The 23,321-nt window shown below is 42.7% G+C and overlaps 1 protein-coding gene across 1 annotated transcript in view; it reads left to right on the top strand.

Annotated features, from left to right (window-relative positions):
• LOC134486093 (uncharacterized) overlaps positions 1 to 23,321 on the top strand; it is a 48,175-nt gene that overhangs the window by 18,749 nt on the left and 6,105 nt on the right. The window contains 4 exon segments of the mRNA XM_087654912.1: positions 5,698 to 5,876; positions 10,646 to 10,778; positions 13,606 to 13,726; positions 21,040 to 21,280. Of these exon segments, the coding sequence (XP_087511038.1) occupies positions 5,698 to 5,876; positions 10,646 to 10,778; positions 13,606 to 13,726; positions 21,040 to 21,280 (674 nt within the window).

A 23,321-nucleotide genomic window follows, 5' to 3' on the forward strand; every position in this document is an offset into this window, starting at 1 on the left:
ATTTTACAATTTTATAATCTTACTTTTATTTACAGCTGAATCAAAGCTCGTGTATATATAAACCAACATTATTTTCCTCTTCACTGGTTGATAGACATCTAGGCTCCCTTCATGCCAAAAATTACAGTAATAAGCATGCGTGAACATGTACCTCTGTGGTAGAAAAGAAGATGGTTCTATGATAGTCCTGCTTTTAAATTTTTAAGAAATCACCATATTGCTTAGACTAGTTTACCCTCCCAGCAGCAGTGACTGAAAGTTCCTGTTCCCCTAAATCTTTCCCAGTATTTGTTTTCTCTCCAGTGACCACTCTGATTAGAGTAAGATGGACTCTCAAAGTAGTTGAATTTACATTTCCCTGGTAGCTTAGAATGTTGAAGATTTTAGGCATTTGTAAACTTCTTAAATAATTAAAACAATTTTCTCACACAAAGTCCAGAATCTTCTAAGCTGGAATGTACCTGAATGTCTCCTTCTAGAGGACTAACTCTCATGGCGTCAGTAGGTACCATGAAGACGAGAAGCAGTCACTACTCCTATGCAGCTGTGACACCTATGAACCACAGCAATAACCAGCATGGCACTGTATCGCTATGGGTGTAATAGTGGCGTGCATATCTGGGCAGTAACCAACAACTTTCTTATTGGACTTAAGAACCAACCAACAAGAGGGAAATGGTGCCTGGTACTGGAAACCTAGGCAACTACTCAGAGCCAGTGAAGTCATGTAGGAGAACCTACAACAACCATTTTAGTAAACCAGCACAATCCATAACTACATTCTCAATATTGGTCCTTATACCCACAAATAAGTATAGTGCTCATCTCTCATCAAGAAAATTTCTTTTTGCAAAAAATAGTGACAGTTACAGAAAGCCACAACCAATCAGAATGCAGAGTTGCGAAGCCCAATCCCAGTGGACATATTTACAAAACAACTCCCATACGTAAGCCTCAGGAAACATTGTAGTTGAGGTGGGTAGATGTAAGGGTTAGAGGATTGGGGAGTTCTTTGTAAAACTGAGTTTCCTAGTGATTTCAGAAACTACATCTATAAAGTCTTACCAACATGTCTGCCTAAACATGACCTGAACAGAGATGACACCCGTGGACATGTGTAAAGACCACTAGGCCTCAACTCTACACAGAAAACTATGGTCAACTAGGAATGCTGAGAGTGGAGGAATAGTCCTCTCCATGGAATGGCACACCAACTGGTTATTGTCTCAGCTGGTTTTCAGTATACACTGGACTCCCCAAGAAGGAGACTCAAATACCAGTAAAGGAATGGACTTGCTAGTGAAAGCAAGAACAAACAGGCAAAGGGAAAAAACAAGTTTCCTACTAGGGGCCACCAGCAGAAGTGGACCTGATTAAAGGTGGATCTTCGCATCTCAAAGATCCAGAGTAGAAGACGGTCTTCCACTTCAAATGATTTAGCTAAAGAAAAAAAAAAAATCCCTCACAAGTGTGCCCAGCTGTTCAGTTTTAATTTCAGATGTAATCAAATTGATAAGCAAGAATAGTCATCAAATTATCCAATACCAAGTATTCAGCCATGAAAACATATTTACAAGTAGCATTGTTCAATCTAAGCAGGTTGTATTTATTAATAAATATAAATATACATATATACATGTAACAACAATTAATGATAAAAGACGCCACGAATTTCAAAAGATACAGAAATACGATCAAAATAATTAACTTGAAAATGTCCTATAGAGCCACACTGAAAAACACAGCATGTTACAGGTACAAAACCAGACCTGCAGTCCAAATGAAACATAATATCGGACCCAGACATAGACTCGCACACCTATAGCATCTAATTTTTGACAGTGGTGTCAAAGGCCCGCACTGGAAAAGGTAATGAACTGTGCTGACAAAGCTGCATATTGATCAGAAGGATTCAAGGAGGACCATACCGTTCACCCGGCACTAAAAACAATTCTAAGTGAAAGATTTAAACCACGAAGTGCTCAGACTGCTGGTGGGAAAAGTCAAAGACTTCTCAGGCGAAGGCAATGACGTTCTGAATAAGAGTCAACTAATGGAACTGCAATTATTAAAAAAAAAAAATCTTCCAGAAAAGGAAACCCACTAGAGAGAAACGAGCCTACAGATTGGGAGAGAGTCTTTGCCAGCCCTACCTCACACAGCCAAACCTTTACTGAGAGTATGTAAAGAGCTAAAATGCTTACCAGCAAAGGGCAAAGCTGACTCAGCAGTGACCTCATGATGCCGACAGACAGCTCTCCAGGGGAGAAACAAAAATGACCAGTTGTTTAACCTTTTAAATACTTTATGAAACCACTATTCCGGAAAGCATATATAGTTATACCTTAAATATCACATTGCCATGCAATCAATTATGAGTGGAGAGTTTACATTCTTTATATATCGAATCATTAAAAGTGCTTTGTTTTCTAAGACTTCTTAAAACATTTATCTTTTATTGTTGAGATTTTACGATATGACATCCTGCTCCCATTCCCTTCCTCCCTCCAAACACTCGTGTGTCCTTTTTTCTTTTTTCCATGATTAGGCTACATTAGGAGGAATGCCACACAGAGAAATTTCCTTTTCCCTATGTCGTTAGACATAAAGTGACACTCGTCATTTTAATGCTGACCTGGAAGATCTCTGTCTTACTTTTCTCTATACCATAAGATCCATATACTTCCATACCGCATTCTTTGGAAAGAAGTTATCCCACGGAGCCTGCATGGAGAGATTTAGAAACCATGCTTGATAGAAAGGCATCTCCAAGAGCTGCTTGTGTATCTCTTGTAATCTTTGTAGTTAAGTGCTTTGTTTTGTTTTGGTTTTGTTTGTTTGTTTGTTTGCTTTGTTTTTGGTCTTTATTTTTCCTTTTAAGTTTTGCCTTTTACAGAGAATGGTGTTGTGGTTTGAAAATGGGCAAATGAATGGGAAAATTGGACATCACTTTGCCATTTTCTATGGGACTTCAGTTTAAAATATAGTTTCAATGAACTACTGACTTTGACCAAAAAAAAAAAAATGTAACATTGGTAATGGTCTTAGTTACTCTTCTATTGCTGTGAAGAGATCCCATGATCAAGGAAGCTGACAGAAGAAAGCATGAATTAGGGGCTCGCTTACAGTTTTAGATAATCAGAGTAGGAAGCATTGGTGATGTGGTCTTGGAGCAGTAGCTGAGAGCTTATGTCCTGTCAGAAGGCAGGAGTCAGAAAAAATACAAGACCAGGCCTGGAGTGGGATTTTGAAACCTCAAAGCCCATCCTCAGGGATACAACTCCTCCAACAAGGCTATCCTCCTAATTCTTCCTGAATAGTCTACCAAGTGACAATCAAACATTCAAATATTTGAGTCTATGGGGAACAGTCACTCTCATTCCAAACTCTGGTAAATACTGAAGAGGAAACATTTTTGTATTAACCAGAAAAATATAGACAGAGATTATTTCAAACACAAGATTCTTCTAACATTCAAAATTAAGTATAATTGTGCTTGGAATTCAGATTCTGGCTATAATGAAAATTGTGTTAAAGTTGAAACTATTATAAACACAAACTTAAAATATACAGTGTCTGACTGACAAATCCCTTTTGTCCAAAGATCCTTCTGACATCTTTGGCAATGTCTGAAAGGAACCTCTTCATTTCTACTGGTCAGAAAGCCTTTGAAGATTTCTAGATGATGCTCCAGTATGCAGAAGAGCTTAGATAAGTCTCACCCAATATTTGTGCAAAAGAGTCCAATATAAAGTGCTTTCCAGGACAATAGGTTTTGGAACTTTCTCTAGAGAAACTAGCAAAGATCAAAGCAATTAAGCAACGGCTAAATCTTGTCAGTGATGTATTTGGCAAACAGCTTTGCTCATGTATTTTTGATGATGCACTGGTGTACAAGGCTTCATTGATTTAGGCTTTGCAGATGAACACAGCAGATCTGGGTTTGGGTGTCCTGTGGGTGGCTGTACCCTTCAAGCCAATCGTGAGAGGAACTGGCTGAAGATCAGAGAGTAAGATTAGGAGCCTCTTAAAAACAAACAAGCACACATCATCCCAGCACGTAGTAAGCATTAAAACAAGCAGACAACTCCAAACTGTCCTTTGCAGCAAGAGGTCCTCACTGAGTTCTGAAAAACAGGAGAGAGAGTAAAGGTTCAAGGCCGGACAATGGAAGTGGGAGGCATGCTGTTCTCTAGCACTCGCCCAAAGTGGAGCTTTGCTACAAGCAGGCAGCATTGCAAATGTGACAATAATAAATTCCAGCCAGAGTTTATTCATTTCCTGTCACTTTTCAAATTGCTTTTGCTACTGATTTTCAGAGACATGCACACTGGTAAGTTTCCATAACGAACCTGGTGGAATGAAATTGGTACCTGGAGGGGCTTCATCCTCTCAAAATCCTAGCACTGAAGTTTCTCAGAATGTGACAGGACTTGCAAACAGACTCTTTTAGAGCTAATTAATTTGAAGGATGATGCTTGGTAGGGCTCTACATAGAGGCAGACTGCTGTCCTCTTAAGTAAAGTAGATCAGGCAAAGGAAGAGTTGCCAGAGGCACAAACACATACCCCAAATGACTAATCAGAGACACAAGAATGGCAGCCACGTGATCTTAAAGAGAAGTCTCCTCTGAAACCACCCTTGCTGGCATCTCCATCTTGGATTTGCAGTCCTTGAGGAAAATACAGTATTCTCGGTTAAACATGCTGGTCTCTGTCACTCTGTTGGATCTGTCTGAGCAATGGGAGATAGAGAGCCTTCAGGGGACTTAGAAAACACCAGGTCAGGGACCAAAGGTGGGTTGAACTCCTTGTAAGCACCTAAGGAAAAAAATGTGTATTAGGTGAGGATTTTAATAAGCCTAACTAGATATCCAGGGACATCTTAAAAGAAGATAATTCAGTGTGCAGCACACACATGTCGAGCCCTGTATATGGAGAGTGCCCTGTATATATCAGTGTCAGTACTACCACATTCACAGAAAATACCAGAGCCAGTAAGTGTAGATAGCAAAGGGCACAAAAATCAGCACACAAAAGCAACTTAATACTATACTTTCTAGTTGCAATTTCTAACATGCCACCTGCCTATAATGCTAAAGTCTGAGGTTTGATATTCCAGGAAACATCTGCAAAATGAGTGTCATGTTTTCTCATCTGGGCTGACTCTAAGCTGCTTAGAATTCTGCGAACATTCTCAAGTTCAAAGCTTAAACCAGATCAAATTTTTCATTGTGATAAATGACCTCAATCGTCACATAATCCTGGAAGATTTCAAATACTTTATCAACCCTTTTTGAATAGCTCCTCTCCCCTACTACTAGGACCTTAATCATCTATAAACTAAAGCTAAGCTGGGAACAAACATCTTAGAAATGAGACTGTGCGTAGAAAGCCCAAAGTGGAAGCCATCTGTAGTTAACCCGTGAAGCAACATTGTGAAAAAGTATGCTGTCAGCCGCTGAGGAAGCTGGGTGGGAAACTCACGGACCTGTTTGACTCTAACTTCTTTTGAAAAGAAGCTATGCCTTTCAAAGGCTTATAAATGATGACAAGCTTCTAACTTGTTTGGGTTCAGCTGAGGGAAAGAATGATGAAGTCAGAGACAGGATGGCAAAGTTCTTTCAGAGTGATGTGGTGATTGACATCTATCAAAGGGAATTAGCATTATCTGTCTTTCGACAACCCTACAATGCAGAGTAAGCACAGAGCATAATCAGGAAGTCCCCTTGAGGTCAGATACCTGGCATCAGGAAGACTTATACTATGAGAGAAAGCATTCAGGATACTTGACCTGCTTGGGCAATACTTACCGGATTCTTCCAGAACGTCTAAAATCCGACTTAACTGAGTACTGTGCACTTGTCAAAGCTGTGGGTAAGCACTTTATGTGTTTTCCCTATTTGTCATTGAATGCGGAAATAAGTGCAGAAAATTACATCATTGGACCAAAGGTGCAACTTGGAAAGATCCAGATAGAGGAACTGCACCCTGGATTCTGCTAGAGCTTTGTCTCCAATCCTTACCGTCCCAGCTTTCTCTTCCTAATAGGCTGAACTCTTTCTTACTTGTTCCTTCCCAACACTTCCACACATTCTCACTTAAGTATACATTAAATTATACATTCTAAGTTGTGTATATGACTTAGCTCCTAAACAGAAGCGGCAACAAACATAGATACAAGTATTTTCACTTCGTTCTAGTTGTCCTCCTATTGCGGCCATTTGCTTGGGGGATAAATAGATAAGAAGAAGCTTTCATTAGCTGATAACTGCAGGGTGTCCTGGACAGTGGTAGGCAACTTTGTGTGATCTAAATGGTGTAGTTCCCAGCAGGATGAGGCTAGCACAAAGGCAGAACAAACACTCCGCAGCGAAGTGTTGATTTGCAAGGGGTAGGGTCATCAAGGAAGAAGTGAAGGCTTAGACAGGAAGAGGTGAAACCAGTAAAGGGTGAGGTGTAAATCATCTGCCATAATGCATGATTGTAGATCAGACCTGCACTAAAATACTTGAACTTGACCTCAGATTTCTCTCTACAAAACACAATGGAGTTGGAGCACTTGGGCCTTGTACAAGCTCTCAGGAAACCTGGCTGACCACAGGGAATTAGTTCCTAGTAGCTGCATGTGGACACAGTGTCTGAATTTCTGGATTGGGGGTGCCCTTTGACACCGAGGAGAACTAGAAGTTCCAAAAGTTGAGGGCAGGGCAAAGGCAGCTTCCTTTACCAAAGAAAAGTTTTGTTCATATGCTAAATTCAGGAAGTCCTGTTTGACTGCCAGACTGTAACTATAAAAATGCCAAATGAAGTTTTGAGGGGAAAAGAAAAGAACCCTTCACTGGCAAGGAAAATGAGTGACATATATTTAAATTCGAGAGGAAATCAAGCTTTGTCAAGAGATTAGTTTCCATGGTTGTGTCGCAGAGCCTTCTTGGTCCAAATTATGGCTTCTTGCTATGAGATGGAGAGGCATTGCAAGTTGGGAAAGAGGGATGACTTAGTATTTTTCATAAGACTGCAACTTCCCCTAGAGGGGTGTGTGTGTGTGTGTGTGTCTATGTGTGGTCCGTGCATGTTTGGAGTCTGTGTGTGCATGTGTGTGTATTTCTGTGTGTGTGTGTGTGTGTGTGTGTGTGTGTCTATGTGTGGTCCGTGCATGTTTGGAGTCTGTGTGTGCATGTGTGTGTATTTCTGTGTGTGTGTGTGTGTGTGTGTGTGTGTGTGTGTGTGTGTTGGAATTGTATGTAGCCTGTTACAAGACCATAGTGGTTAAGTGTTCAGTGGTGTGGGACAGATCAGAGACCACGGTCGTGGAAAGATGACTGCGCACATCTAGAACAATGAACCTATAACTCTGATGGGAGTAGATAGGCACACATGGCTCAGAAGAATGGTGAGAGAGAGGCAGCAGGAGAAAAACGAGTCATGAAGACAGATGCACAGCCATGAAGACAGGAAACCAACTGCTTCACTCGTCTTCTTGTCTAGTGCCTTCTACCTGCTCAGCGCCAGGCATGCTGGCCTTTCCTTCATTCTGAATCAACTCTGTGAGCCATGTTCCATCTCAGGGCCTTTGCCCCTGCCCCATTGCCTGGATCGCTCTACCTCACACTCTTGGAGCTCCTTTCCTGGCCTCCTGCAAAACTCTGTTCAGATGGCAGCTTCTCCAAGGCCCCAGCACCTGTTCCTCATGTGTGCAATAATGTGCAACTTTCAAACCTCTATCCCTCCGGACGTGTTGAGTCCTCCATGAGGACAAGAATGATTGCCTGGTGTTTTCCTGACACTTAGTACATTGCCTGACATATGGCAGGCCCTTGGGAAATGAATGTACTTTTTGGCAAATATCTGTCTTTGGTTGTGAATTTTAACAGATGCTTCTTCACGGGAGGAGACCCCAGTCTAGAAAAGAGTTGGTGCTTAGCATACAGGCTGCACATCTTAGCTCTTGGAGCAGACAGTCCTGGGTTAATCATATGCGATCTAGCAAAACAATGAGTCTCCTAGGATTGGTTTCTTCTGTTGAAGTTTGGTCTGTGCTATGCATCATAATGCTAAATTCTGTACCTGAAGGGTAGGTTTAAGCCTACTCACAGTTACAAACTTTTGTTATACAAACCTAGTTCCTTAATTTAAAACTGTTGGCAACAGCCAATTACTGGAGGGATTAGAGGTAGGTGGGTTTTGAGTTACCTGGCTGGGTTGGAGAAGACAGAGTTGTTGAGAGAGACCAAGAGCAGAAGGAAGAAGAACAGGAGGAAGAGGAGGGAAAGGGGAGAGGAAGATGAGAGAGATGAATGATAAGTATATAGCTAAGAAAAACAGCCAGTATCTGAGGTACACTGCTGGGAAGGTAGCCAGGCCAGTAGTTAGAAGAATAGATTAGGGGTGACCCCCAGTAATTGTCAAAGACAAATAAAATAACCATAGTCTGTGTCTCATTTATTTGTAAGCTAGTCAGGGACAAGCTTAAATTGATTGTGTTACATCTTGTGTAAAATAAATGTAATCGTCCTTGTTTCATAGGTTACTGATTTCTTTTAACATAAACATCTACTTATTTATTTATACGTATGCACACAAACACATCCTCGAACCTCTGGAGGTCAGAGGACATCTTATGGGGATCAGTTTTCTCCTTCTATCACAAGGCTTTCTGAGATTAAACTCAAGTGATCAGGCTCTGTGACAAGCCACCTCACCCAATGAGCCAACACATTAGCACCTTGTAAGTTACTGAGTACAGCGTGGTAACTAAGGTACTATTGGTAGTGGTGTACAAAGGACTCAAAATTAGAGGCTGCTGTTAATACCAGTATAGGATCTAGATCTGCTTAAAATGATCCATTTGCTCTATTATGCCTATTCTTGTCACGTATTCTCTTTCATGAGTGTTTGAAGGTTGATGTCAATGGGAATCTTTATTTTCCAAAGTGAGATCATGCTATGACCGGGATGTTTTCTTCTAGAACCTAGTCAAAGGCCACTGAAGCAATATGGATTCTGAAGCAGTGAAGACAAAGAATTCCTTGGCAGGGACTGTTCCCTTTAAACTTCTTAAGCATTTGAAAACCTTAACTATTGTGTCAACTAATGTATGCCTTGTCATCTCCCCTCTGATTTTAGGGGAGAGAGAAACCCTTTCTTTCCTTTACTCTCTGTTTTAGGAACTAATGTCTGACTCAAGCCATTGGAAAGATTGACAGCAACTGTTACTTGCCTGCTAAAGGAACATGCATGCTGAGGTCGGTGATAACTGAATCAAGGGCATGGCTAGAGTCGGGGCCTGTTACATTTGTCTGAGTTATGGTTACTATTGCTGAGAAACTCAATGGCCAACGCAACTTCAGAAAGATAGGCTTATTGTGCTTAGACTTCCACATCACTGTTCATCATTGAAGGAAGTCAGGACAGGAACTCAAACAGGTAGAAATTTGTTGGCAAGAGGTAATGCACAAACCATGGAGAAGTGCTGCTTACTGGCTTTGCTCCCTATGGCTTGCTCAGCCTTGTGTTTTTATAGAACCCAGGGATGGCTGGTCCATGCGCTGGCACTTCTTATATCAATCACTAATTAAGAAAATGCCTTCAGGCTTTTGTACAGCCCCATGTTATGTAGACATTTTCTCAATTGAGGCTTCTTTCTCTCTGATGACTTTAACTTGTATCAGGTTGACTTAAAGTTAGCCAGCAAATCCACCATCTAAGCAGAGGATGATGAACAAAACTGAGCAGAGAAAAGAAGAACCCTCTTTAAAGGCTGGTGATTTTAGGATGTTGGCTGAGAAATATTTGGTAGAGGTATGTAGGTCTGCATTCTACCCCACCACTGTGTAGAGGAAGTGCCACTGGGAAATTGAAACTCAGCGAAGTAGAGGCCTAGGGCCTGAGGAATGGGAACTTCAGCTTAGCTCATTGATGGCAAAAGTCCTTAACTTAGGGATGGTTGTCTGGGAGTGCAGAGAGGCCCTCTGCAGGAGACAGGCAGTGACTCAGTAGTGGAAGGCTTTCTCCATGCTCCCAATGGTGATTCTCCATGAAAGAGACAGTCCGTGTTTATCCACACCATCAATTGACTGTTCATTGTGGAAAATGGCTGAAGACCAACTCCTCAGTGTAGACCAGAGACTAAATACCTTTTACAGGGAAAATGTCTGGGAAGGGAAGCTCATTGGCTCAGGGCCTCTAGCTATCTCATTAGCATGGAGAGAGGTCATGGTCCTTGTGTGGAAATTGTGGCACGGATTCCAAGCCAGGAATCTGGTACAGAGAAGGGAGCTTCCTACTGTCTCAGGTGAGTGCCTGGGTGCTGGTGACTCTGAACCTGTTCAGCCACACTACGTTTCCTGGCACAGTTCACTGACCCACAGAGACAGACTGTTCAGTGCGTCTATCAGAACCCTTCCCTGTCCTGTCTCCTGTGATAAGTATTATGCCGGCACAGGAGGGAGGGAGGGAGGGAGGGAGGGAGGGAGGGAGGGAGAGAGAGAGAGAGAGAGAGAGAGAGAGAGAGAGAGATCGAGAGAGAGAGTTGGGAATACTGTCAGTAAGGTAAGTGCCTGTCACTTTCTCAAAGGGAATTTTATCCCTTGGGAAGGCAGAAAATAGGAAGTTCTTAAGATGTTACTCTTAATTCCTCACAGATGAGAACAATGACCTGTGCCAGTGTGGCATATTTGGGGCTGATATTCCTGCTCTCTTTCAGACTTTTACCTTACACCAGCAGGGACTGAGTCTCTCTCTACCTCACAGAACAAACAAAGGTGCTGTGTTGCTGTAAGCCTGCATTCACAGGGGCAGCTTCCTCCAACTGCTTGTGTGGAAGTCATTCCAGAGGACTGCCAAGTCTTTGAGCTGGGGAGAAGTTGTTTTGGTTTCCAGACCTCGCTTGGCTACTTTAAACAAATACCTGGTTTGTTACCCATAATGTTTTTAGGCAAATTGGCGACAAAGTCAGGAGGAATTCCAAAACTATGTGTGATGATACTACCTAACAGGATCTAAATTGCTCAGGCCACCTGGGCCATTGTGTGTATTGATGTGGCCCTTGGATGGAGAGAGCCCTGGCAGCTACCATTCTAATTTGAAATGCGTGCCAATAAATCTCTTGATCTTGAGAAAACATTTCCCAATATTCAGGAACGTTCCCATCGTTCCTCGTAGCTTTCCCTAAAGGCCATACCAGGTTTTCCTAGACCCCTCAATGCCCACATAACCTTCATGCTTGAGGTAATGGCAGGTCACAAGTAAGAGGAAGCCAATGCCTTCCTAGGATTTACATACGGATGGTTCCAAGGGCTTTTCTCCCACTTTGGAAATGAAGAAAGGATCCTGGAAATTGTGTATCAAGAGGAGACTTGTATGCAGCTGTGGCACTGGTGCAATGTCATTGTCACCAAGATGTTCTGAGTGGTGAACTACTGCTGCAATAGAGAAGCCAGCTTTATGTGAAGCCAGAGAAAGTTTGGGGGCTAGGGCAATCACCCTTGCCAAGTTCACCAGCTGCTGCTGCTGCTGCTGCTTGAGGCTGGCTCTCCTTAAAGACGTATATTACTGATAAGCCTGGGGGCTTATCAGTTTGCCTTTTCCCACACCACACTCATCTAAAATGACCTCTAGAAGATGCCCCACCAAGAAGGCAGGGATTCTCAGACTCTGTGTAATCTAATCCTCTTTGTAAAGTTGCCACACACAGTGGCCCATTAAATAACTTGTCTATAAATTATCCAAATTACTTGCACACAGTTCCTTTTTTTAAAAAAATAAATTAAGTCTTGTAACCTGCATATCTAAAATGCCTACCTTGGATGCCCCTGCTTCAGTTAGAACAAGCACAGGTAGGTACTGTTTAATCTGATAATCCCAGATCAATTTGTTTTGGATCATTGTTTCTCTAATGGAACATGCAATAACTAATTTAGATGCAGGGCATGAAACTACTGTGAAAACGCCTTGACATTGTAGTGTGGAGTTTGTCTTCAATAGGTATGAACCAATGGATGTGACTTTGATCCAGTAAAACTTTATTAACAAACCAATCCATAGATTTGGGGTTGAAACTGGACTGTAGTTTGTCAAACCTTGTTTGTCTCTAATTAATTATGTAATAACTTTATAAAAGAGGTCACTGTGGCTTTTGTTTTTGTTTTTGTGTTTGTCCTGTGCTTGGTTCACACAGGCTATCATAAAATGCCTGTCCTGGGGAATCATAATTCAGATGATAAAGGCACTCAGTAAGACCTGTATCATATCTGCCAGGGAAAACATCTGAGTAGGTGAGCACACTGCTGCTCATTTTTATTTAATTCTTCTCAAATGACTGAGCAAGACTTTTCTAGTAAAAAGGGAGGTGGTTAAGTGGCAGTCCTCCAAACTTCCTTCTGGAGGTTAAGAGTGTGAGGTGTTCAAAAGGTAACACAGAGGAAGGACTAGAAAATACCAGACCTGGGGTTATATTAAGCCAAACCCCGTTGCAAAATCAACAGTGCCCAGGATGCTCAAACAGATACTAAGAAACATACACAAACAACCTACAAGAAAGGAGACCACAAAAACGCGGATGCAGAATCTCTGGCAGGTTTGGGTTGCTGTGTTTAAGGAAGTAATTATCCACAGACACAGGATGGGGTCATTATTCTTCATGTCAAGTAGGGGGCAATGTTTCTGTTTATCAATACTTCATATGAAAGTGATTCTTTAAAATATTGTTTCCAAGACTTTTGTTGAACTGGAAAAAAAAATCAAAGGAATGGGTGTAAAAATCGCTTACAGAACCTCTTCGTTAGTGTAACTATCGGATTTCAGTCCCAGAGCAATCTAAAATGTCCTAGTCTACCTATATTACAGCGGTTGGCTGAGATTCTTATCCAGGAGACCTGCTGATCCGTGACTGCATGCAAACAGGCTGCAATGTAGCTAGGCTGGATCTGAGGGTGGTCATCTAGACTTGCAGAAGGTTCATTGTTACAGTCCTGACTAGGCTTCTGTCCCAGCAAGACTGACATACACACTTCCAAAGTGGGTATGATTAGTGATCATCTCGGCCACATTTATTTCTACTCTGCCATAAATTACGTGTCACCTTCAGAAAACAGTTAAAGCCTGGGTCCCAGGACATTTGCCTTTTCAAATAGCAGGACTATTGGGGCAAAGTGTGAGCTGGGAAAGGCAGTAAGGAGAGTCCTGCCCAGCTGACAGCCTGTGAGCCTCCAGTATGGAGGTGAGGGTAAGGTGCTGTTGAAGGACTTGAAGACTAATTTTTAGTTGCAGTTCTATTGGTTCAAACTCAAAGTGGACATTGGCATCCTCTTCTGTAGGTTGATGTCAAGGAGATACATGATTGGACAGTAGAGCATGGGGCGGGGACAAAGTTTTTGTAAGGCACACACGCACATGCGCCAAGCATAATAGCTACAACCTAGGGGACCTCTCAGAGAGCATGGCTAAAAGGGAGACAGCCGGAAGAGGGCGGCTTGTGGACTGCATTGCAGAGTAGCAGCCAGAGAGCAGATCTAGCTCTTGGGAACTGATAGCAAATGTTCCTTTTTAATTTCTACTGCAACACTCTTCAATTACAAACTCATGGAACTTTTTGCACAAAGAGGCCAATTTTTACCACAAAGCATCCAGGAGGTCCAGAATTGAGAAGAAGAACCCTCTTTCATTTTACCTTCATCAAGGTGGAAAGTGAAGGAAAACTGGTGCAGTTGGACACCGAGAGTCTCGTAAGGTTTTGGCAGCCCAAAGAGATGGGATGCATGCCGTTGTTTTTAGAAGTGTTGACAGATTAGTAGTGTTCACTCAAATAAACTGCAGGCAGCTATGGGAGGAGAACTAATCCTTGTTCCCCATCTTAGATTCATGGACTAGGTCCCTATAGAGAGAGACAGATTAACAAAAGCACAGCTAGTCATTTAATCTAAGTTTTACATGAAACAAGATCCTCCAGAAATGAAGACCCAAGGACACAGGGAACCTCTTCATGGTTTTTACACCTAGGTGTCATGTGTAGTAGACACTCTTACAGGATGAGACACTTACAGGATGAGACGGCAGAACAAGGGTGGTCTCGTGGTAATGAGTGGTGGGGTGGCCTTGTCAAGTCTTCTTGGATAAAGTTCTCTGAGTCCTTTGAGAGATATGAATGTTCCTTTACCCCCCAGATGGTGGGAACCTCCTCCCATGTAAGCTTATAACCTTTTTCAAAGAAGAGCTTGAGAAGCTCAGAGAAAGAACCTCCTGATTGACAGCCTGCTGCAGAGCTGCCCGGTAATGGGAGGTTGAGAGTTAATCTTTCTGCCTCTGTTCTCTTATGGGCTTGGGGCCGCACTTACCAGTAGATATGGTAGGTATACTGTATCTCACAGACAGCAAACACCTACACTTTAGATCGTCCCTGTGACCTTATGATCTTATGAAATCAGCCTTGAAGACAGAACCCCAAGTACTGGGGTTCAGATCTGGAACAAGTAGCTGAGGTGCCTATATAACATATCAAAGCAGACCTGGCCTCCGAATTCTCCCAGGAACCCTCAATCCCTACCTGTTACAAGCAAAGCATGGCTTACATACCCTGCTGTCCCCACTAACTTTCCAAGAACATAGGCTCTTCCCTATGTATTCCAGACATTTTGCTTCCTGTGTGCCTTGAATTTTTCTCTGTCCTTGCCCACCCTCCTCCCTCCCCCATCTGCATGGCAACTTCACTGACCTCCTCCTGTGAGATTAGGAACCCACCCAGAGCAGCCACCAATAAACCTGCATTTATACTCTCCTATTACCAAGGTTCTGCTAAAATCTTAATAATGGTAGCCAGAGCATGTGGACATCATCTCAAGGGAGATGTGATGAAGGGATTCCCATTTCCCTTCAGGTACTGAAGTCTGGGAATGTTTCGGTTATACTTGGCAGTGTTAATACATAAACTTTCCCCAAGGAATTTAGAAGTACTTGATGCTTTAATTTTTTTCAAAACCTATTTTTAATAATGATTCTTAAATGCTTTAACCTCCCTTTTAGCCCACCACCCACCAGAGGTAGTAGAAAAGAAAGGATACAGTGGAAGTGAACCTGTTTAGAAATGGTTCTTTGGAGCAACTCCCATCAGCATTGTCTGGAAATTTCATTGTTCAGTTCACAGGTCAGCAGCGGCAACTCAGTCCACTCACAAACACTGCACAGATACACTGGCAGTCCAGGTCAGTAGTGTCTGGATAACAGCAGCAGTGACACAACCTAGCAGGGACAGCCAGGCCTCAGCCAAATCAACATGAGTCAGCGGGAGGAACCAAGGCCAACAGGAATGCCAGGAGAAATTTTTGTCAGTGCCTCTCTCAAGGAAGAGATCAGTGAAGACATGGAACCAAGAAGTATTTAGCTATCCAAGCAAGGCAAGCCCCAAGATCCAAGATCCTCTCACAAACCCTTGAGTCCTATTTTTACACCCTCCAAACATCACAGGTCCTCCATGGGTCTTGCCTCAGCATTTGAGTTTGACTTAGGAAAACTCCAGGTGCGTCTAAATCAGGTGACATCACTTTGCTTATCAGTCGGGGTCTGAGGAAGCAGCAAAAAGCTGTAGCATACCACCAGAAGCTTTTTGGTGTCTTTCTCTCTATGGAGTCCCTACAAATGAAGCTCAACTACACAAACAAAGTATGTGGTTATTGAAGAATCCTTCATCACATCTCCTTTCACTTTCTTGCTTTTAGCAAAATGTCCTTTCACTTGTGTCTGCTTCAGGAAAACACTCGCTTATGTGTTTGACTCAGGAAAACACTATCCAACACAACTGACTTTCCAAGGAAGCCTTGTTTCCACTTCAGTCCTTTGAAATAAGAACTTATTTTTTTGGCCAGGTAGTAGTGATAAATACCTTCAGGGTCAGCACTTAGTTGACAGAGGCAGGTAGATCTTAGTGAGTTTGAGGCCAGCCTGGTCTACTGAGTGAATTGCAGCCAGGGCTACACAGAAAACCTGGACTCAAAAACAGCAAAAAGGAACAAAAACAAATGAACAAACAAACAAACAAAAAACCTTAATTTTTCCTCAGATGACCACTCACATTGTGACTGAACAAGCACCTCCAGAAGGTTTTAATAAGCCATCCCCCTCTCACCCTGCTTTCATTGTTTATATTGTAAGATGCTCTAGAAGATAAGACACGTCTCCACACATGACTTCTGTGATAAAAGTCACACGGTCTGCATACAGCACTGATAGCACACGTAATTAACTACAGTATAGAAGATATAGTTCTAACCAATACCCCAATGTTAAATTTTTCAGCTTTCAATTGAGAATATATGCCACAGCTAGCTTATGCAGATAAATATTATATATATATATGTATATATATAGTATATATATACTATATATATATATTGCTTTTAGGAATTGAGAGTATAATGAAATTAACTTTGCTTATGCTTTTTTTGCGTGTGTTCTTTTGTTTTCTTTTTTTGAGATGGGGACTTACATAGCCCAAGCTAGACTCAGACTCTTGAAGATGACCTTAAATTCCTGATCCTTCTGCCTCCACCATCCAAGTTCTGGGCACCACTACATCCGCTTAAAAGAAGGAATCTATCAAATGTCTGTGGAAATTTGTCTTTTCAAAGTGAACAATCACCCAGGCAATGAACTTCCTTTCCCGTTCTGTGCATGCCCAGGTAGTCTCCCTACTCACTCAGTGCCCCACCTTATCACCACGACTCTCTTCAAACCCTGACAGCCGCTTCTGGGCGCTGAAAGATCAAGGCCTCATTGGCCTTTCTCCTAGATGGAAAATTTTCCCAGCTAAAGGCTCTTTCCACATTAACATCTACAGCTCAAATTACACCACCACCCCTGCCTTCAGTGTGGTTGGCTGGGATTTATCATCTTGAAAGATTCAGCCCTGATCTATCTTTCTTGCAGCTAGGCTTAACTTTTGCCTTTGAAGCTCAGGTTTCAAAGGTGGAGGACCTGGGTGTGCCTAGAACACCACCTCAGCTCTATTGCTGGCAGAACCCTGGGCTTGCCTGAGCCCTCCATCCTGACAGCCTTGCAAATGCCATACATTCCAAGGCTTGTCATCACTATGTGGTCTGGGGTTGTGCAATGGCTGCCCAAGGCCAGCATTAAGCACAAGCTTCAGCAAGCAAGCTGTCTTGTCTGCTTTGGGTGTTATTGTCATTTCTTCAGCAGTGGACCCAGATTTCCTTGTCCCTTGAAATCTGATTCTACTTACTCATTGAGTACATTCTGAAATACATCACCCCTAAGAGTCCACCCTTCCTGAGACATCATGTCATCTACTGTGTCTCCATTCCTGGGAGGGTCTCATTTTGCTGTGGCACTTGCTGGTTTCTTGTTGATGCAGGTTCTTGGGGGTCTTTTCTTGAGTTTGTGGTTTAGGCTCAGGTAAGCTAATTAGAAGAGTTCTTCATTTACATATTATTCACAGCGTCAGGAAAGTCCCTATCTCTGAGCTGAGCTACAGCACTAAGCTAACAGAAACCATTCCAGATGTTCCTGCTGTAAAATCATCTGACTTCTCAGAATTAAACGCTGCTTTACTGTCTTGTGATGTCAATGGAATGAAGTCATTTCATCCTAAGCTAGGCAATAATTACTGACTTACAGTCTTTGCTGGTGGTCCTGACAGACAGATGTGACTTCCAATCACACTGGCAAGTTGTTTCATTGGCTTCACGTTGTCCCACTGCACCCCTCCCTCTCCCCCTGCCCCTTCCCCTTCCCCCTGGTTTATTTCTGCCTGTCTCTGTCTCTGTTGTTTCTCATCACCTCTCTCTCTCAAAATTAAAATTTGAACGATGTGGTTGACATGGTGTTTTAAACCAAAGGGTTTAGAAAACAACATCATTCAAATATTTCCTTTCTTATTTTGGTTGTGTCTTACTCTGTCATCCAGGTTGGACTCAAACTCAGGGCAATCCTTCTGCCTCTGTCTCCTACGTGCTAGGATTGCAGGAATGAGCCACTATCTGGCTCATTCATTTCTTGAACATTTTTTAATCCATTTTTTAATATCGGGGTTTATGAAAATTTTCAGAAATCAGTGAATTGGAGGTGTCACTGTAAATATTTTAAAAAGGAACACCAACCCACGCTATCGACGGCCCCATCAGGTCACTTGGCATCAGCCGGGTGTTCCAATCTCAGCAGACCCTCTGGCCCAGAGCTCGCTATGCTTCATCGGCAGGTCACTGCCATGCCAGCCCCATGCAGCCAGCCATCCACCCCTTGTGGTTATAGTCACAATTCCCAGTAACTCAGCAAAGTCAAAACTCTTGAGGCTTGTAATTTATCAATTAGATTTATATGAGTAAATTCTCACTCCACAAAATGTCCACACCATAAACTCACAGCCTATTAATATTGATATAAACTGCCCACCTAGATAAGACAAATTGTCCTGTAATTATCTATCCCTTATAAGATACTCATAGTTACCTGTGGATATTTAAAGCCACACGGGGTGGGTCATCCTTCTCCTCCTCCTCTTCTCTTCTCCTTCTTCTCTCCCACCTTTCAAAAACTCTGCCCCGCCTTCTTTTTCACTGCCCAATCACAGGCCTTGCCTTACCTCGTGCCTGCCCTCACCTGAATATAGACATCAGTCCACATGGAGGGACTTCTTCTGCAGGGTGAAACTTGGTTTCCACACTTGTTTCCTAGCTGAATTTCCCCAGGTTTGCATGCATGCACTCTTATGCTGTCCCCTGAAGTCAGCTTTTATTTATTCCAGGAAACCTATTTAAGTCACAGTCATTTTCATATAGCTTCATGGTTTAAACATGCCTACTGTACTGCTCGGTGCTCCAGACCTGCTTAATTAACTTGTATGAGATCCTGGGCTTGGTCTGGAGTACCAAAGGAAAAAAAAATCACGTGCCTGAGGGGAATTTTAATTTGTACAATTATTCTGAAATGTATTTATTCGTCAGCATCTACCAGAGCATAAATATGGCCTAATCATTTCGTGGAAGGCGTATGCTCAGCAAAAATGCACAGACATAGCCACCAAAAGAAATCTGGATTGTCCCTGACAATTAATTCAAAATACTTCAATCTGGAAACCGCCCATGTGTCCATTAGTATAGTAGACAAATATTGTGATTTATATTTTTGGAACATAAGAGAGATTTAAAAGGTACTTTGAATATGTACATTGGGCCTCCACAGGCAGCCTGAATAAACCATACGTGTATAAAGTTGGGCAAAATGAGACAGACCCCTGGATGTGGCTGCACATCCTTTTAATCCTAGCACTAAGAGGCAGAGGCAGGAGGATTCTGAGTTGAATGAAAGCAGGACGGGCTACAGAGTGATCCCTAAGCAGCCTCTGCTACGTGGTGAATCTTGTTATAAGGAAGCCAAGAGTGTGTTTCTCTAGACTGTGCAGGGTCCTGAATCCCAATCCCCAGCTCACCAGCTCAGGGAGAGAGAGAGAGAGAGAGAGAACAGAGGAAGGGAAGGAAGGGAGGGAGGAGAAAGGGGGGAGAGGGAGGGAGGGAGGAAGGAAGGAAGGAAAGAGAGGTGCAAACACATAGTCCACACCGTCTCATTTACATGAACTACCACTAAAGACACATTGCCGGTGAGAAGCACCCCCACAGGGAAGGAAGTAACAGCAACAGAAGGGCACCTTGATGCTGGCTGGAGGTTTACTCAACTGTGGAAATTCACTGGGCAATATATATATATATATATATATATATATGTATATATATATATATATATATATATGGAAATTTTCAATTATCATGTCTGTGTGGAATGTAGTTCGTTCTACAGATCGACCAGACAGCTCTCCCTGCAGAGTCCAGAAGCAGCTTCAGTCTCCTCCCTTTCTGTGAACCTTGGGGGCTGGTCTATGTTGGCCCCTGCCTGGCCTCTGCCCATCATTTGGAATTTGGTGTTCGGCTTCCTCACTCACCATCAGCTCCAGTCCCGTTAGTGCTTTGTGCTTTTGACATTTGCTAGCATGTTAAAAGTGAGCTCTTGTCCTGGCCTCTTCCCTTTCTTAGTCCCGACTACAGCAACGTGACCCCTGATTTTTGTTTTGGCAACAGTCATCTTGCCATGTGCAGCCTTTTTCCTGGTAAGTAAGAATATCCTACCTAGCAAGCGCAAGGACCTGGGTTCGGTCCCCAGCTCCAAAAAAAAAAAAAAAAATATCCTGGGACCTCAGCATTGAGCAGTGCCATGAGATGCTGGGAGTAGTCCACCCCCAGAAGATGGAGAGAGACTCTGGGGTTATGAAACACACATCCCATTTCCTCATTGAGTGAGGACATGATGTGCTCACTCTGTTTATCCACTTCTAGAGTCAGTGAGCTTGGATAACACAGGGGAAAGAGGGCACAGATCTGTCTCCCTGGCCAGGAAACGGTCCGGATGTGCAGTGACTTCTTCCTGGGGAAAGACATCAGGCAGAGGAGGCTCCTTAGGGCTCCTCAGGGCTCCTCAGCCTCATCCAGCGCGTTTGACTTCTGATCGCACCAGGATCAGTCCTGTTTGGCTCAGTTAAAATGTGGCAATGAGTCCAAGATTAACATTATTATATCTCATAAAAAAAAAAATGTGCGTTCCCACAGTGTAATCTATGAGTTTCTCCCCATAATGACAGCAAGGGATTATGCAACTCACTGATTAGAATAGGAATGTCTAAACCTATAAGACATGCACATGGAAATACAAAAGTAAAAAGGGAACACTCTTAGCCACCGTGGTATGCTGATTAACGGCCACTATTGTGTCACATGTGTAAACATAAAAATCTATGTTTTACATGAACCCTAAAAGTCAAGGCAGCCAAAACTCATCAATGGTGCTGAAACTTGTGGGTGTCCATTGATGGGAAACAGTGCTTGTGTTTTCTCTGAATATCTCCCGGCATAGGACCAATGGTAAGACACAAAGGTCAACTTATCATTCAAAACCTGGGTGACATCAGTTCAGCCAACCACATGATGTAAGTGATTGGTGATCCTTTAACAATGAGGAGTAGACACATCCTGTGTGCCTCTAGGGAGGGTGTTCTGAAGATAACACACCACCAGGGAGACAGTTTGGCTGTACATGCACAAGGAGAGCCTCATCATGGACAGCAGTGGGTGAACTGAGACAGACTGCTCTCAAAGAAGTCAGTGTTGTGAAAGAGAAGGATGGACTGAAGAATCCTCCCAGGGGCAGAGGCTGGATAACGGCCATCTTTAATAGGAGCGGGAACGCAGGAAAAGAAGAACATCTAGGAAGGACACCATTGAGATGTGGGTAGAACTTGAATGCAGGTGGAATAGTCACAGGATGAACAGTAGGAATAGCTTCTCTGTGTTTGATCATTGGATGGCTATTGTGTGATAGCACATAGCAGATAATGGCATGTACTTGTTCTTAGGGACTATTCACTGAAATGCCTTCAAGAGATCTTCATGGTATGCTCAGCTTACCACGGAATGGTTCAGTAGAAAGATGGATACAAAGATTCAGGCTTGATGATGTATGTGGAAAATTATAACCTCTGACAAATTTGGGTGAAGATAGCAGGAGTTTAGGGGTAACCCGTCCTGTTCTTTTAAAGGTTGCTATTATTTCAGAACCAGTTAAGAAATAAGTACCCTGAGTTCTAAAAGTTCTTAGAGGGTGGGAAGGCATAAAATTTGGAAAGTCTTAAGTTTCTGCTCACATATTAGTAATCATCTCATTAGTAATGAGTCCTGTCCCTGGAGGCTGAAGATAGAGTGGCTTGTTGCAGTGTCTCTCCACAGTCAACGCGCACCCCGCAAGATCTTCAGTAGCTGCTTTCTGACGCCCTAGTTCTTAGCCTTCTTACAAGATGCTCTTTTGAAATTTCCGAGATCTTTTTGCTTTGATATATTACAGCTAGGTTCCCTCCTGCCCTGGCCTTGCTTTTGGGGCATGCCTCGAGGGGGGTCAAACACTTTCCACCTCCATCCTCTCCCATAGCCACAGAGCCTTAGGGCCAGAATATTTTCCATCTCTTTCTGCTTTCCTTTGGGCTGGAAATTAGTGTCCCCAGCGAAGCAGCTACAGGTACAGCGCAGCCCCCTGTTGTTGTAGATTTTAAATGACCCTATTAGTTCTGATGACCTAGCCACCCCGCCCCCAATAATCAAGACAGAGTCCTATATATTTATTTAACCAGCGTTAGTATAATTGTTGGGCAATTACCCCTAAACAATTTTTCTACACTAGATTGGCTGTTTCCCAGCTGCACTTCCCAAGTTGCTTGCCAATAGTTGACCTGTCTGTGCTAGATTCGCTCCATCTGGCCATCTCATGGTTCTCCATTTTCTCCCCCTACTTCCCTCTGCTTCCTGATCCCTACCTGCAACCCCTCTGCCCGAGTCCTGCCTCCCTCTATTCTCCCCAGGAATTGGTTGTCAGCCACTTAAATTTAACCAGTCAGAGAATAAAAATGAGCAAAGTTTACACAGCAATGCTTGGCATAAGTGACAGTCTGCTCATCTGGACTGCAACAAAATTTGGGGGGGGGGGCAGTGTTTATCATTTGAATACACAGTAACACCAGACGAACCCCAACTGCACACTTCCTTACTCTTCGTTCAGATCCCTTTAACTTCCCTTTTGTCATCACTTAGCCATATTCTCAACTTCTGCCTTGATAACTTGGTATTAGGAGCTCCTTAACTTGGTGCATATACTTATGTATACAGCATATATATGCACACACACATAATCATACACATATATGTATATGCTCTTTTTCTTCTTTTTATGCTATTTATTATCTGTCTATTTATCCATCTATCATCTATCCTTTTCTCCATACTCCATTTTACATATATATATATATATATATATATATGCGTGTGTGTGTGTGTGTGTACAAATATAATACTTTCTATCCTTATATCAAAACATGTTTGTCCTAGCAGTGACTATGAAGCTTAGAAGTGTTTTCCAAGCATCTTCTAAACAAGGAGGCAGTGATCTTTGGGGGAAGGGATTTCATGCATCCTCTTGGAAATCTGGTAGCAGCATGATGAGGGAGATAACTCTGCCTAGATACAGGCTTCCAGCTCCAGCTGTTCTCAAGAGGCAGGAACGGGATGTACATGATATCCAGGATACAGAGTAGTAGTGATACCCTCTAACAAAGAGTTGTCCAGGTTCTTACTGGCCATGTCTTATATCTGTGTACAAGTCTTGACTCAGCTGAATCTGTGAACTCACTTCCTCCCAGAGACATCCATTTGACTCATGTCACCGAAATTGACTTGTATCATTTATTTAGTAGGTCCTGCTGATATGAATTTTTAAAGGAAG

Source organism: Rattus norvegicus, chromosome 3 (genome assembly GCF_021556685.1).
Source record: "Rattus norvegicus strain SHRSP/BbbUtx chromosome 3, alternate assembly SHRSP_T2T, whole genome shotgun sequence".
Taxonomy (NCBI): Eukaryota; Metazoa; Chordata; class Mammalia; order Rodentia; family Muridae; genus Rattus; species Rattus norvegicus.